The sequence below is a fragment of the Camelus dromedarius genome, chromosome 1 (assembly GCF_036321535.1).
Source record: "Camelus dromedarius isolate mCamDro1 chromosome 1, mCamDro1.pat, whole genome shotgun sequence".
In the NCBI taxonomy this organism is placed as follows: Eukaryota; Metazoa; Chordata; class Mammalia; order Artiodactyla; family Camelidae; genus Camelus; species Camelus dromedarius.
This window is the reverse complement of record NC_087436.1, coordinates 112,441,549-112,458,067: the sequence shown is the minus strand read 5'-3', so window position 1 is coordinate 112,458,067 and position 16,519 is coordinate 112,441,549. Positions and strand designations below refer to the sequence as shown.

At 45.0% G+C, this 16,519-nt stretch overlaps 1 protein-coding gene and 1 pseudogene across 4 annotated transcripts in view; one reads left to right on the top strand and one right to left on the bottom strand.

The window, feature by feature from the left end:
- The window catches only part of TAPT1 (transmembrane anterior posterior transformation 1), a 58,964-nt gene extending 47,979 nt beyond the window's left edge, over nucleotides 1-10,985 (bottom strand). The window contains exons 1-2 of one of the 4 annotated variants that reach the window (XM_031436980.2): nucleotides 10,714-10,985; nucleotides 117-247 (exon numbers count right to left, since the gene is read on the bottom strand). In XM_031436980.2, the coding sequence (XP_031292840.2) occupies nucleotides 117-247; nucleotides 10,714-10,918 (336 nt within the window). In that variant the 5' untranslated portion in view covers nucleotides 10,919-10,985. Of the gene's footprint in view, nucleotides 1-116; nucleotides 248-666; nucleotides 1,490-1,548; nucleotides 1,636-1,748; nucleotides 3,122-10,713 lie in introns of those variants that run through there. The other 3 variants (XM_064487880.1, XM_064487885.1, XM_064487883.1) reach the window with 3 other exon arrangements.
- A 194-nt stretch (nucleotides 10,986-11,179) lies between these two features.
- On the top strand, nucleotides 11,180-13,079 carry LOC116156378 (uncharacterized; annotated as a pseudogene).
- Nucleotides 13,080-16,519: the final 3,440 nt, after the last annotated feature.

The following is a 16,519-nucleotide window of genomic DNA, read 5'->3' as shown; positions in this document are numbered from 1 at the left end:
ACATTATTTCCAATATTTTAAAAGCCAACTCAAGCTGTTCACAAATTTTTTTTTTATAGAATTAACATGTTGACATAACTTTCAAAATGACATCCAGTAATTTAAAAAAAAAGTACCTTTTCCAGTTCTCTTGGTATTCGCATACAAGTGTACACTCTTTCTCTTCTTTCTGTATACTTGGCCTCATTATGTTCAAGGAAGTACCCTCTGGTTAGTTCAGCACCGAGGAACCTCAACAATGAAAGCTCTACGGGAAAAAAAATGACACAAAACAAAAAGGACAGTGTTTATCAAGGAACTTACATGCTAGCTGGGGCCACAGGTAATACATACATATAACAACAGAATAAAACAAAGTCATCTGTAATTCTGTGCCCAAAAATGAACTGCACACAAACCATTAGCAAAGATTGTTGAGAAAAGCGCTGCTCTGTGTGATATAAACTGAAAATGTCACAGGAATGTAGAAGGGACAATTACCATGAGCCAGAACAGTCAGAAAAGGGTTTTGTGAGAGCCTAGTGCTGGGTCTCTGCAGGTGATAACAGGACCTGGACTGATGGAGAGATCAAGTAATGTTCAAGTAAAAACAGTACCTGTCAAGTATACATAAAATAAAGATATTCACACACACGCACACACAAAATCAAAAGGGAGCCAAGTCACCTAAAAGGCGTTGCTTCAGTCCAGGAACTATCCTGGGTGAACTACATGGATGCTGGTGCAAGTTCGTCCTTCTTCAGCTTCTGAGATCGTGCAAGTGTCTAAAGAATGCCGTTTCCCTAGGTGACGGCTTCCCAGCATGACGATGATCCTACGTCATACAGAGCAGACCCTCAACCCAGTCTGAAAGGCCTCCCTTTCCTTGGATTCGTCCACCTGTTTCCTCTGTTTCTCTGATGTTCACCCACCGTCATCTTGTCTCAGATGAGGCAAGAAAGGTCAAGGAGGTTGAATACTTTCCACCCGGCTGCATCTGGCAGACTTGAGATGAGAAGGTAAGGTTGTTAACGCCTAACCCCAATTATTCCCGACGTGTGGCACTCCCCCGATGGCCATCACCTCCGTGGCCTCTCAGTACTCCTGACTCCACGTAATTCTTCCTACTCTCACTCTCTCTGAGGCCACACTCTCCTCCAGAACTCAGGATGCCAAGGGTTTCACACTGTCTTCTTTGCTATAAGTTGGCCTTGCGGTCCTTTTGCCAAATACAGTATTGGTGTTCCCTCCAAAAAATGACAGAGAAGAAGCTGATTTCCTTTATGACTATTGACCTAAGGAGTTCTGTTTTATGTGAGCGCTAGGATTTAAGGCGGCAGAGGTGGGGAAAAGAGTGTAGAGACAAAAATACACTTAGAAGCAGACCACTGTCCCCAGTGGGCCCAAAACGCTTGCTTCCGCCAGCGCTGGGACAGACCAACAGTTCTTTAAGGATCATGTGAAGTGGTTTGCTTGTGTACAGAGGTTATAGCTTCTCCCCCAAATTACACATATACACACGTTTCTTTAAATACAAGATTCATAATCTATTTAGAGAGTTAGTGGTACCTTGAGAGCTACGTGGAGCCTGAAACAGATGGAGAGGAAAGCGGACGTCCGCCCCCTCCAGCCCAGAGCAGGGGCAGGCCAAGTCGCCCAGGGCACCAGGGGCTCTCAGTGCATTCACTCAGGACACAGCTCTCTGAACTATCCCCTGCACTCTGAGCGTGCCCCGTACACAAGATGTGAACGTTACTGCAGATACTAACAGATGTTCAGATTAAAAGGCCTCAGTATAACCGAATCCGTGTAGAGTAAAACTTCTGGTTAGGAAACTTCTAATATGTTGCTGGCTGGCTATATCCAGAACACGATCTGCATGTGAAGGAGAGAAAAAATCTTTTGAGCTGCAAACAAGAACAGCTATAACTAAAAAAAATGATCAAACAATTATACTCTTACTCAGCTCATTTTTCAAATAGAAAGAAAGGGATGTTCCCATTACCTAAAATCTATAAATATCAATTCTTTCATGTAAAAATCGGGAAGCAAGATGACATCCAGAAAGCAGAAGAAACAATTTTCACTGACGCCAGTGAGCTGAGTCATGAGCCCCAAAAGCCACTCCACCAGAACCCCGAGCAGCACCCGCCCGGCGGTGGGGCCCCCACGGCCTGGCACCTCCCCCAGTGGCGTTCTGCTCTTTGACTCGCCTCTTCTCACCTAAGTCTCTCTGGCAGCTCCTCCTCCTCCACCTGACCCTTAAGTGTTTGCTGGCAGGTGCTCTATTCACTCCATCCTGTCAAAGCACAGGTTACCCTGAAACCCGCCAGCCCTTAAGGCCATATTCTCTGATGTGTTGTCAGCCACTTCCTCTTTCTTCTTTTCTTTTTTCCTATACATACTCTCCTTGGGCAGTCCAAGTTCAAAACCACCATCTAAATCCTAAAGTCACCCTACTTCAGCTCTGACTCCTGAGCCTGGACCCGTATTTCCAACTGCCCTGTGGGCAACTCCGTGAAATCCCAAAGGCACCTTTAATCTGCAAATCTAAACTCTGCATCTTCCCTCTTAGCCCTGCCCCTACCCCACCCCTACTGGCTCCTGCAGCCCTGACCAGCTCAGGGCTTCACCAGTGATACAGTTCCTCGGGCCAATTCTGATCATCCCCACGCCTCTCTCCCCAAGCCCTAATGACTCTTCCTCCAAACAGTTATGAACTCTGCCCTCTCGCTCTTCTCCACCTGCATTTGGTCCTCATCCTCTCTCTCCAGGTTACTGCAAAGGCTTCCCGACTGGCATCTTTTTTCCAATCCTTCCTCCCCTCAGCCCTACTTGGCTTGGCTGCTGGTCAGCACGTTCACTGGTGGGCTATGGAAACCATCAGGCAACTCCTGGTCACGTCCAGGTGAGGTCTGCACCTCAGCACTGGGGACACCAGACCCCTTCCCACTTGGCCCCGGGCTGTTGTTTCAAGAGAGCCTCACACCCGCCTCCCAGAACCTTGAGGTCATAATTCTCCAGTTACACCACTCTTCACTCCTTGCAGTTGGCTCACGCTGCTCGAGGCTCAAGATCCCTTCCCGTTTCCACCGGTGAACACACGCAGGCGTCCCCTGCTCTGTGGAGACCTCCCCACGTCCCCATCCTCTCCCCCACTCGGCCCCCACAGCACCTGCACCTGCCCGCACTGCCCGGAGCTGCGCTACGCCTGCTTCTCGTCTGGTTTTCTTCTGTACCTCTGCATCCTGGGGCACCGCACATCACACGCGCTCAACAAAGGCTTGCCAAGAGAACGGATGGATCAGGAAAGAGGCAGGAAAATCACAGAGGAGGGTGTGGCGGAGATAGGAGCAGAATCAGAAATCAGAAGTGGCAAAAGCAGAACGTAGTGGATCCTCGAGAAGAGGGCTCGTGGCTGAGACAGACTTGTTCTGAGATGGGGAGGAATCAGCAGGGCAGGAGCGCAGAGCTCCGGGTGTCTCACCGGATAAACGCAGCAGCCGCTGGAGATAAGGAGCCTTCTCTCAGTGTGTGTCCAAACGACTGCAAAGGTCACCCATCAGTGGACAGGGTGCCGCGATGCAGTCACAGCCAGCGGGGGCGGGGCTCACTAGTACCTCAGTGTGTGAAGGAGACAAACAGCTTATAGCACAATTTTAAATTTTAAAAAGCAAATTAAACCAAAATGTGGAGATAGCTGTACCCCTGTTTGTTTAGAAAATCATCCTCCACAGAAATGCCTCCCCAGTGACAGCAGAGGACTGGGCTTTTACCATAACAAGGGTTTGCTCTGGGCCACAAGAGCAGGGACCAGCGATCAGAGGAGGGGCCCCAGGCCTGTGACTCAGTCTCTCAGAAGAGAAAACCGTGGCACCTGTCACCTGCTCATCTTCCACAAACCACGTGTGAGGGACCGGGGGAGGGTTCGTATGAGGACACGAGACTGCGAAGCACAACACCATGTCCTGAACCACTTACTGTTAACGCCACATGAGCTACAGTGGTGACCACCGATGACTGGTGGTCACCTAGTGCTTATTGATGCTATTTCTGCAGCCCTGTTTCCATAGAGAAAAGGCAACATGTCAAATAAGCATATTTAACAAACTACATAACCTGAGTAAGTCATTTTCTATAAACTAGTTACACAAAATAAACCTATGAGAGTCTTACTGTACTGTAAATATGAAACACTGTTGTGTCAGGATCCTACCTCTAGAAATGCAGTACATCTAGTTATAAACATCAGTTTAGATTCTCCAATGGAGAAGTTAAAACACTTTTAAAAAATCAAATGATAAAACATGTTTCGAGTGCACAGCTCTCATAACTAGGACATAGGTTCTGTCATTATGCCCATTCTATGGATGAAGAAACCAAGGCACAGAGAAGTTAAGGAGGCCTCCAAGGTCACAGAGGAAGCAAATGGTAGAGCCAGCCTTCAAAATCAAGCAGTCTATCCCTAACTCGTGTGCCTGCTGGCACTAGAATGCTGTGCTTATCACTGCCTCACACAGCCCACACTGTGCTCTGGGAAACCGGGACCCCATCGTCCTGTTCCTGTGCCCCCACAGCACCCTGAACCCTGGTTTACTTCTCCGAAGTTACACTGGTAACGAGTCAGGGCTCCCTCACCAGACCATGAGCTTTTCAAAAGCAAGCACCATGTGCCCTGACCTCCCGTGTCCAGGCCCCAGAGAGCTCTGAATGTAAGGCTAGTGTCTGCCATGAGCAACGCCACACCAATGGGCTGGGAATGATTTCAAAAGACACATTAAAGCAATACTGACAAAAACCCCAAGCTGTATAGGGTGAAATATTTCCAGAGCCTTATCTTACCGCCCCCGCCCCTGCTCCCGGAGACCCGGCCCTGCTTGAGGGTGGGGGAGTCTCCCTCTTTACGTCATCCTGAGGGAGCTGGCAAAGGTCCTGCACACACGACTTCATGAAACCCTCACAACAGTTCTGAGAGCAAAAGAGAGCAGTTAACGGCGTTCACATTTTGCAAACGAAGGATATGGAGCTCACAGAGGTTGGGAGACTTGTCCGAAGTCACTGAAAAGCTAAGGGGCAAACTGGGATTAGCACCTAGAGCTCTGCACTCTGAACCCAGTGTGCTCTCTACCCGGACCACAATTACCACCTGTCTATCTGACAGTCATATGAGAGAAGATGACCTGGCCCTGACCTGGTTGCAACCTGTCAGAAAGAGCCTTCTGAGTCACACTGAAGAAGAGGAGTCTGCTGCCCTGCGGCCGGAGCCACCAAGACAGCCTTCTGCCGTGTCTGGTCCGCCCCCATCTTTTCCCGGCACAGATATATTTTGCAGGATGCTACTCAGTCTTCTGTTCGGAAGTGTAGGTGTGTTTCAGGGTTTCTGTTTGCTGTTGCTGTCTTAAACATTGTTCTCTAGCATTCCACAGTCTCACCTGAACTCACCTGTCCTGTGATACTGGGGACAGCACCTGGCTAATTATTTAGGAAGGCTACTGTTCTTTGACCCCTCTCTTCAAGAATTCTGCTAGCTAGGTGTACCTTAACTTTTTCCATACCGTGGTGGTATTTCATTCCTTCTTGGCAAGAATCACTTTCATTTGTTACGCTAAACATGTGTCTTTATAGTCTAAGAGCAAATTATATTCTAAAATAAAGTAACTGACATGTTTGCTTTCTGAACTTTTCAGATGTCAACCAATTTTAGTTAATTTCTCCAGTTCTCACCAAGAAGGAATATCATTCAGTGAAAGTCTTTTAAAAAATAGCAGCATTTTACTATTTAATTGTAATATAAATAAGAGCTTCTACATTTGAATAAGTAAGTCTTACCAACTGTAAATACTTGACACTAGGAAAACAGTACCAATAATAATAAATCCAAGTCAATTCCTCCAGAGAATTTTTAACCAATATTCATCTACCACAGAATTGCCCTGTGATCTAGTATCTTACATTGAGGAAAAGTACAGTATAAATGGTTTCTTTCTCATCCCTAAACAAAGAAATAGTATGTTTTAATTATCTTCTGAGAGAGTTTTAGAAATAGGAACCCAGGATAAAAAAGTATTAATTCAAAGTAATGAGGAATCATAAATACATTTACATGTTGGGTAATATGCCCAAATATATCTTTCTTAAAATAGCACTGACCATTAAAAAAATTGGAAAGTAATACTGGTTAAGTGTTAGGAAAATACTATGAAATATGCAAATCTCCACAGTCCTAAACAATGTCAAACTTTAATAAGCTTTACTAAGGCTACACTACAAGATTAACTGTAAATTTATTACACAAGTACAAAGGCTCACCCTTGCACAAGGCCAACGAGGAATCAATACAACACCAATTCTGCTTCCCTAAGTCAAATATAGTAAAGGTACCATTCAAGCTTTTAAGGCCTTCAAATTGTTTATAGTCTCATCGAGGGACGTAAAGAACAGGCAGAATATTTATAAACTTATAGATCAAAAACAGATTCAAAAAGAGCAATGATTCTTTCCCAAAGTCACAAGGTTACAAAATAAAGGACTAAACATGGGAGCAGAGCACCATTTATGTGCCAGTGAATGCTACACAGCCTTTCCAAAGACCTCTTGTATTCAACTGTTCCCCAAAGTGGGCCACAAATGAGCTGCGAGCACTGAATTCTGAAGGGTGAACTTGGTTGATGTTAAACATTTTTAAAAAGCCAAGGTACTGAACCGGTCAAAGATCAAAATAAGTACCTTCTCACCGCTTGTTTAATTTACAAGTATTAAAGTAAAGCAAGTGAGAATTTTAAAAACAGAGCAGTAGTTGGTCCGAAGAAGCTAATTTTACATTACCTGTATCGGGGTTAGGGTTACTTCAGGTAATTTCCCTGCCAGCTTTACAGTTATTCTTATTTTCCTTTGCAAATGAGAAACTGACTGACTCTACAGCTTCGTTTTCAGAATCACAGCCTTTAATCATGCCTCAGGAGAAGTCTGGGAAGCCACAGGAGTAACTATGTAACACTCTGTGGAGGATGAAGATGGGTTCAACGTAAACGTATTTTAATAAAAATATGTTATTTGTAAGAAGAACTTAAAATTTCAATTACACAAATAATAGGACACAGGGAATGTGAACAGCAAAAACCCCTGTCCCACTGGAAACCTTTTGTGGGAACCACTAAAAAGGAGACCGGCTGGCTTTTCTGGGGTTTAGTCTTTCTTCCCGCCTCGGTTCATTTTATGGGGGTAGGGCAAGAGTCCTGAAATGGGTAAATAAAGACAAGAGAGACAAATAAAAGGCTCAAGCTCTAGAAGTGAAGAGTCACCACTTAAAAGGGAAAACAATGGGCCGCAGGGCACGAGAACAGTCAGACGCAACACTGCTGGCTCACTGCTTCCTTCAGGCTCTTTGTTTTACAAGCGACCCGCAGCCCAGTGCAAACTCCGGCACCTGCACTGCACAGGTGCTGTCCTCCTCCCCGGGCGGTGTTTCACTTCTTTCACACCAGACTCCTCTACTGTGAAGTCTCCATGATCACTGGACCCCACTGAGACACTGCAGATACTAAGCCATTTAGCAGTGACGTTATGAAACAGAGCCGAGTGGATTAGGCAAGCATGGAGTACAAAGCAACCAAATCAAGCCAAGGACAGATTGCCCAACTCAGTCCAAAGTTGACTTGTTGGACCTGGATTCCTAAATGGGAATACGGCTAGAAGGAAAATCTCCCCTTCAGAACTTTTATAGACGAGTGAGGTGGGGGACAAGCACAGAGACGTTGTAACATGTGCTTATTATGTGCTCTTATGTCAGAAAGGTCAAGAGAAGTTGGTTGTTTTTTGAAGAGTAGGAAAAAAAGAAGACAGAAGAGATGAATCTGCACTTTTCAATGACTACCATACCCAGAGTCCAAGACAGGTGAGCAGCTAAGGCAGTGGTCGAATGCACAATGGCCATCTTGAGAGAGAGAATGAAGACAGGAGTGACGAGTGGGATACCCATCTCTAACTAGGTTAAGGTTTAAGCACCAGCACCCTGGAAAAGTCTCAGCCCAATGCCAGGCTACATATAAGTAAAAGACGGAGTTCAGAGACCAATGTGATCATAAGAGTTTGAAAAGAGAAACAAAAAGAACGCTCACACTTGATGCAGACACGTGTATATGGTATATGTAACTGTATATACACAAACTAATGTTCATCTATATTCCATAAACCTATAAAAGAACAAGGACAGGTATAAAATATGGGAACCTCAAACACTGTGTTATTTTACTTGGATTGGGAGGGTTTGGCTAATCATCTAATCTGTATATTCATTTATGGGATCCTAGGTGGTTAGGACAGGTCAACAAATGTCTAATTCATAAGAGCCCTAAATTCCTTGGGAGAAATAATAAAGGGGATTTTGGAACTAACTGATGGTTAAGGCTACCAAGACATTAAGATTATGACTTTCAAAAGGAAAGACAAAGGTTGCCCTAAATTGGAGGTGTGCAGGTTTGGGGGTGTGTGTAGAGAGGACTAGAGGCAGCACCAGAATACAAAAAAATGTACAAGTAACAAGTGCAAGCACCTTGGCTTGGAAGATGTTTGATTCAGGAAGAAATGCTCCTCACATGACACTAGGTGGTGCCACTCTAAGGCCCTCTGGCCCAGGCCAGCCCCTGGGGAAGAGCTTTCTACATTCTGGACAGGAGAGGAAAGGAAGGTTACAGAGCAGCAGAAGGGAGCAATGCTGGATAGTAAGGATGAACACAGAAGCCACTTAGCAGCCAAGGGCATTTAACAATGGCTGAAAGAATTCTAATCTCTAGCGAGGATGCCCTGACCAGTGCTGCATCAGAGTTAGAGAGCCCTCACCAGCAGTAGCAAGAGCTGTGTGACCAGCAGAGAAGGGACAGATACCCGGGGGAAGGCTGGGAAGCCCAGATGGAACAACATCGACTGGCAACTCCAGCTGAAATACTCCTGGGATTCTCACCTACACCCTAATCCCCAAGAGGTGCCACTGACATCTCTCCTCACGCGTAATGGATGGAACTAGGGGAACAGTAAGGACTACCCCAACAACTAAAGCTGGAAGTGTGCCCTGACAACGACTTTCTGTAGCTATGGGTTAAAAGTCCAGCTTCAAATAAGTTAAGTAAACCTTGCTCAGTAGCCCATGATGAAGAATGCATGTGCAGCATGAAGTCTAGAGAAGTCCACGATACCAGGTATCCAGACCCATGCTGGGAAGGGCCAGGGAAGGGGTGTTAAGGATTTATCCAGGAGCCTAATATCTGCTTCTGGCAAGATTCCTGACAACTTCATTTTCTGTGCATGCAACCAACCAAAAAAGGCTTTAATGAAGGTGGCTTTCCTAAAACTCAGAAATATTTCAAAGAAATTGGAGTGACATTTGGCCACATTTGTTTCTATTAGCACCACAGTGCTTTTAATTTTTAAGCCTATGTAAGTAAACAGACAGTTGAGAGACTTAATACCCTAACTTAGATCCTGCCAATTCAGAAAGTATATACTCTCACAAGCGTTTAACTGACAACTTAACCAAAATAGGGTTGAGAATTTTTAAATGGTTCAATGAAAAGCACAGTCTGTACTTAATTTTTCAAAGATAAGGACCTCTTCAAATTCTAACCAACGTCTAATTCTGAAAATTAGCAAATCATTCAGGATCTCACCTGACTGGCCTTAAGGCATTTAATGACTCTTACATCCTCAATACCAAGGTACAATCAATGATGCAGTAAGCCTCACGACTTAAACATTTATTCTGACGAACTGGAGAAAGTAACAGCTAATGCAGCTCCTACTGTGTACCAGAAGCAATTTTTTAGCTGGAAGAAATTTAATGGAATTGCGGTTCAGCTGCTGTCCGAAACTTAGAATTATGCAAGAATTAAAATGCTGTGATCACTTTGTAGTCAATCTGAAACATGCATCTCAAAGTCTTCCTTATTCTTAAGCCCAATACACAACTGCAGTATGCGTACAAATGCAAGTTTTAAGAAATCCTCTAACAACAAAGATAAAATTCCTATAGCTTTAAGAAATAATATTATAATAACATGCTTAAAACCGGTCACTGAAAGTAGGAGTCACAAGTGTATCTTTTTTAATGCAGTTTTCTTCTTCTTTTTTTTTCTTAAGTGGCCTAAGTTTCGGTTTAGGAAAAGTTCACTGGTAACATTAGGAGAAGTGCTAAGTATTTCTGTTCTGGGCAAAAGAACTGAACTTCACGGTCATTATTACCATTGTCAGCTGCGGCAGAGGAACACGTATTTGGAGGGCAGGTTAACAGGTTTCTATGGCTCAAGTTCGCTTAAAATACAGAACAAAAGGCACCTTGGCACGAACATAATGAAGAGATCAGCCTCGCGCTTCCCTGAGACGTGGGAGATGCTAGCCAGCATGATCGAGGCTCGAGAATACCCCAGCCTTTTCGTTTTTTTAAAGATCTTTCAGAAGCAGTAAAGTGACCTGGGACGGAACTTCCCGGCCGCAGCCCTGCCGCTCGGACGCACCTGGCCGGGCGCCTGCCGCGGGGGCCTCGGTGCCGCGCGGACCCGCCCGCGGAGCTGTCAGTGGCAGCCGAGCCCTGGGAGCCGCGGCGGCTCCGCGCGCCCACAGCCCGGGCGGCCCCGGAGGCAGCGGCGGCCGCGGGGTTCGCGGCCGGGAGTCCCACGGCGCCCCCCCGCCGCCCTCGGCGCCCTCTCCGCGGCCTAGCGCCGCCCGTTCGGCCGCCCGCCTCACCTGCGCGGCTGCGGCGCCGCTCCCGCCGCCGGTCGCTCTCGTAGAAGCCCAGCGTCTCCGTGTGCTGAGGCGCCGGCGGGGGCCCGTGACCGCCGCCGCCGCCGCCGCCCGGCTGCTCCGCCTCGCCGCGGCCGTCCCGCTCCGGGCCGTCCGCGCCGACACCGCCGCCTCCTCCCGGGGCGGCCGCGTCGCCGACGCCCGCCATGTTCCGAGCACAACAAACCGTCCCCACGGCCTCCCTCCAGGCTCCCGCCCGGCCTCCGCCTCCGGCCGGCCCCCTTCCCGCCTCGCCCCGCCCCTCGCCGGAGCCCGGGCCGCCGCCGCCGCCGCCATCCGCGGCCCGCCGGCCGGCGCGCGCCAATGGCGTCAGCGGCGTGTGCGAGGCCGCCGCCGCCGCCGCCGCCGCCACGGCCGCCGCCATCTTCTTCCTGCCGTCGCCGTGGCGCGCGCTGGCTTCCCGCACCACCGCGGGCTCTGCCGTTCGGGACCCCGTGCCCGGCTCCATGCCGCCGGGCCGCGCGGCCGGGGAGAGAGAGCGCCTCCGGGGTTCGGGTCGGGGGTCCGGCGGGAACGGGCCGAGCGCGGCGGCGGGCGGAGGGTCGGCCGAGGAGCCCCGGGGCGGCGGCCGTTGCGCCCGCTGCCCGCCGTCTGCGAGGTGGCCGGCCGCTCGCTCCGCGCCCCTTTTGCAGGCTCCGTGCCCGGAGTGCGCCGGCGCCGCCCGCCCGGTCTTGGCACCGCTCGCTCGGCCGCGGCGGTGAGGGCCCGTCTCCAGCTCCCCGACCCCCGTGAGGCCCGGCCCCATAGGTCCGCTATTTGGGTCCCAGCTCTTCTGCATAGTTCTGGTCGCCCTTCACATTCCCTGGCCTCTGGGTTTCCGTTGACAGTTTCCAAAGCACTTGGGCAAGAAGGAGCCCAGGGATGCTGTCCAACAGGTGGGGGTGCGACGGGCTCAGGGACTCAGCCTGAGGAGCAGGATGCTTTATACGTTTTCCGCGCCCGCGGACACACTAGACTGGCCTTCGGCATTAGGGTTAGGATACGGCTCTTGGCCGCCGCGGTGCCCTTGCTCCATCACCTGGGCGGCCTCTTTACTTGGGGTGACCGTCCTTTGCAGCTCTGGCATGTGATTCCGCACCGAGAGCGGTGTCGAGACCACTGACCACCGCCGCAGCAGGGCTCGGGGACGGGGCCGGGCGCTCCGATTAGTGGGACGGCGGCAGGTCGATTTCTCGTATGCCAGCTTCACCTGTGCCTCTGATACTCTCTTGATTAGCAAAAAGCAAACTGTAATTCTTCCCTTAACGTTAAGCTATCTGGAAATTCCCCTAGACCTAAACTTGAGACCCATATGTAAATGGGTGTAACTAGAGCAAAATAAACCTCGTGTTAATTCATCAGAGGCCTTGAGAGCTCTGTTGTCACTAGCGAGTACCTACCTGGTTGCAAACTCGGAGTGGGCTGTTTTTGGTACCATGCTGAGGGCAGCCGCCTAACAGTGTAACAGCAGGGCAGAGGCGGGGGTGAGGGACCAAGATGGACCAAAAAAGGCCCTGTCGCTGGGAACTCACCCTTGGCCGCCTGGTGAAAGGAGGAACTAATGCCTTTGAAACATCCTTATCCTCCTTCATACAACAGCGGTTTACAGGATTACATTTATAAACATTCCTGTGACCATGAGATTCTCTGTTTTGGTTATATTTGGACAAAGCTGAGTCTTAATGAGTCAGTCAAAAACAAATGCTCTGGTCAAATCTTCAGAATCATTTTGAAAATCAAAAGGTACTGAAAATTTTATGACCTCTAAGCTTCCTTACAGCTTAAATTCTATTATTCTCTGATCTTTTGTAGTGTAAAACCAGCCCATTTCATTATTTACTGATTGTCAAGGAGGAAGTAAGCTTTTATTGCTTGTTTATGTCAGTTCCCAATTACTGTCTCACTACATTTATTGGCTTATGGCCCCTGCTTTTAACTCAACAAGAGCTGGAAGGGACAGAATCTGAAATTCTGTTTCCTAAGGTAGCCAGTTGTGGGAGTGGATTTCTCTCATTTTCTGTATGGGCCTGCGGAAGAACATGGTGTTCCAAAGGCAGTGTGTATGCTTTAAAATAGTCAGCAAAGAGAGGGAGGGAGCAGTGTTTCCAGGCCAGGAGTGAAGGTGTTAACAGCAGTGGAGCAAAGCAGAAATGGGAAAGCTGAATGTCGTAGTTTTTCATCAATTGGGTCTTTTCACTGGAGCTGCATTATTTTACCTGATACTTTGTGAAACTGCACAATTTCAAACAAACTTGTAATGAAGTCAACATACTAAAAAGCATTTTTGAAGCAAACATTAATTGAAATAATTTTTTCAATTAACGCTATTCTTCCCTTACCTAGGTGTTATAATTAGATAATCAATCATCTTATCATATATGAGAAGTTGCTTTCTTTGAGTTAATTCAACCCATTGCAAATTTTTCAGAATCCAGGAAAGGATATTATCAAATTTGTATTCTAAATTATCAGAATGGTAAATGACAAATTTTAAGAGATAGTTACAAAGCATAGAAGGACGAACAGTTCCCTAAGAAAAATAAACAACTTAAAATACCATAATGTTCTTTACAACAGTTGTAGAAAGAAAGATAAAGCTTAGATTTATAATATCACCATTAGGAAATAAGGGAAATAGTTAAAAAAAAAAAAAAAAACAAACATGACAACTCTCACCATTAAAGAGACACCCAAAAGCGTTCTGAGATAAGTTATCAGATAAAAACAGAATTTGGATAACAATAAGCTACAGGAATTGAACTTAAAACAGTAATTCAGGAACAGTGAGATGGAGTGCAGTTAACATGCTTCTGTACTAGCTGTTTGTCAAAGTAATCTTCGGTGGGAAATAGTTTCAATAGAGGAAAGTGAAGAGCAAGAATGAGAAGTTAAGGAGAGTCTTACATGTAAACAATACAGAAGGACAGAAATTTAGTGAGTTAAGAAAACTTTCTTAAATAAGAAAGGGATTTATACGGCTATGATTATATAAATTCAGTTAAAAGTTTGTAAAATTGCTACATGTATTCGTAACTGACTTATTTTTTACATGACGTTAGTAATACCTACCATGTAGCTATTGTGAAAAAAGCAAAACGCAAGAGATTGTTTTTTAAAAAAAAAGAAAATTGGGTGAGTAGTGCACAATTTAAAAAAATGAATTGCATAACTTTATATTTTGGTAATTTAAGATTTAATAATTGAGATCTTGTGATTATACAAAATACAATTAACCGACTGTGTATGAACCATGGATGCAAACTCCAGAAGATGATCTTACGAAGCCTATGCACTCTGGTTGTGTCCTTCACTGGTAAATGGGGCAATACCTATTCTATAATAGGAGCTAGAAAATTTTTCCATTTTTTTTCCTCCTTAAAGCTAACTTTGGCTATTCCTTTTGTTTAGACCAAGTAGCTTTTACTTTTCAACTACAAAGCAACTGATCTCTTGATAGCATTTCTAGTATAACGGCCCTAAAATATGTTTGAAATTAGTTCCGTATGCATTTCCTGAGTAACAAAAACATCAAGTACTTTGATGACTTGAAAGGACCCTGAATCAGGAGAAGGCCTGGACTCCTTGACTCTCCATCAGGGAGTCTTTTGACCTCAGGTAACAGTTATGACCTCTCTCTGCTTCATTTTCCCCTCTGTAAGAGTATTACACTAGATTATCCTGATGGCCTCTTCCAAATATTTGTAATAAAATTCTTACAAACCCTTTTCAGATTTTTGGGCCCCTGGGTTAAAAAAAAGCTAGATATTTGCCGACACTATGAAGATTTGTGGAGAAGTATGAGTCCTTAATTACAGAAGGGCTTTGTAATTGAGTCTAAAATTTGAATGCCAAGAATTCAAATGCAGTTGCTTTATTGATACCACATCTAAGGCGGGCCATCTTTAACGTACCTTCATTATGATCTACGCGATAGTTCTTCATTGCTTTGCGTGACAAAGACTAATGTGCTTTCACTGAATTTTCCACTTCTCAGCCCAGGACTCAGGGTTTCTGTATCCTTTACAAGTTTCCCATGTTGTACCTATGTATACCTAAATCTAAAAACACCGCTTGAAAGTGGCATTTACCAGCAACTGAAATGGTGTTTGAGATTATTACTGTCATACGATTAATTTGGTAGTGTAGTTTCAGTATAGACTGAATAGAGTACAGTCTAAATTAATTCTATATTTCTTAGTTGAAAATTTATTTTAGCGGTACATGACTTCTTTTTTCCAAACCATAAATACCACGTTTCTAATTCACAAAATGTAGTGCTGAGTTTAATTTATTCAGCATTGTTTTCAGAGAGGAAAGTATGAGTTGATGCTTTTAAAAAATTCGAAAAGCTTTGCAACTGATGTGCTAAAGAAATAAAATACACTGTGGGGCCCAGAGCAAGCCTTTGCAGTAAATCTGTGTGAGCTTATTGAATCTCCAAGTTGCAGTAATAATATTTGCAGTCTTCAGCAATCATTTTTGGACTGATACTTACTAGGTTTTATCCTGTCTGGGCTTTATTCCATGGGTTTCGAAAGGACATCGACTCAGTTTGTTTCTGGAAGATGTAGCACAAATTGAATAATGTGCTTTTGATCCTAATGTACCTGTTACAACTTAACTAAAATGGTCATGAGCAAAATCTTACTTCTAAAAGCATTTCTCTGGCACAGGAATATAGGACTGAAACTATTTTAAATAGGACCTACTGAAAATTGTATTTTGTCACAAGAAATGTTTTATAAAAGATCTTTTGTTCTGAAGTGGGTTCTGTTTATGTAATAAAAAGTCTATGAACATAAATCCATCCATGCGTTATTGGCTAATGGGACCTTTTCTTCATGATCAGATATAAAGTTTGTTTCATATTAAATTTTAAATTTCTGGAAAATTCCAAAATACTGATGAAAGAGACTGTGGGGATGGCTTAGCAAGCTTTCCAGTCCAGATTTCTCTCTTTGAGGAGAAAGAACATTGTTCATTTTTCATTATCCCCATTACAAAAAAAAAAAAAATAAATAGACATACCATGTTTAGAAGGGTTTTAATCATCGGGTCAGTTAATTAACGAGAATCCACTTGCAGAATGAACTCAGACTTTCTAGTAAATTTTGATAACTTTCAAAACCCTTCCTTATAATTGCAGCCAGCAAAGGCTTTAATACTAGGATATATGCAGCAGAGAAGATTGTATGTATCACTTGCTTCATGTTACCTGCCCTTTCGGGTTTTGCCTTTCGGAATTTTTTATTGTCTTGTTTTTATTAGTCCCTGGTGGTGAATTATTTATTGCTTCTTCTGGCCACTTATCAAGTAGTAGTTGGTAGTCAGATTTTACATGCTATTTAGGATAAATTTTTACTTTCTTCTAGTGTTTCTGGGTAAACTCTCTTGGATCAAAATAACTGAATACTTTTTCTCTTGACTTCCATGCCCTTTAAGTTCTTCTGGGCGGTGATCATGCACTCCGCCCCTTGTAGTTAGCTTCCCTTCTGCTCATGAATCAGTGTTTCCATTCTAACAGTTTTTCTATTTCTCCTTTTTGTTTCTGAGATAGTTAAAAATGAATGTACTCCTTGGGTCTTATAAACATCTATTTAAATTTTCTCCCTTCTTCTGCAAACTCAAGTTTCTCTCTCTCTTTTGTCTTTGTTACCAAAATGTGTTACAAATGCATAATAGATTTTTAGATTCTCAAAATAATCCTTTCTTTTAGGGTTTCTGCTATCCAGGTTTTAGAAATTTATTTATATGAGTTCAAGGCCTTGGA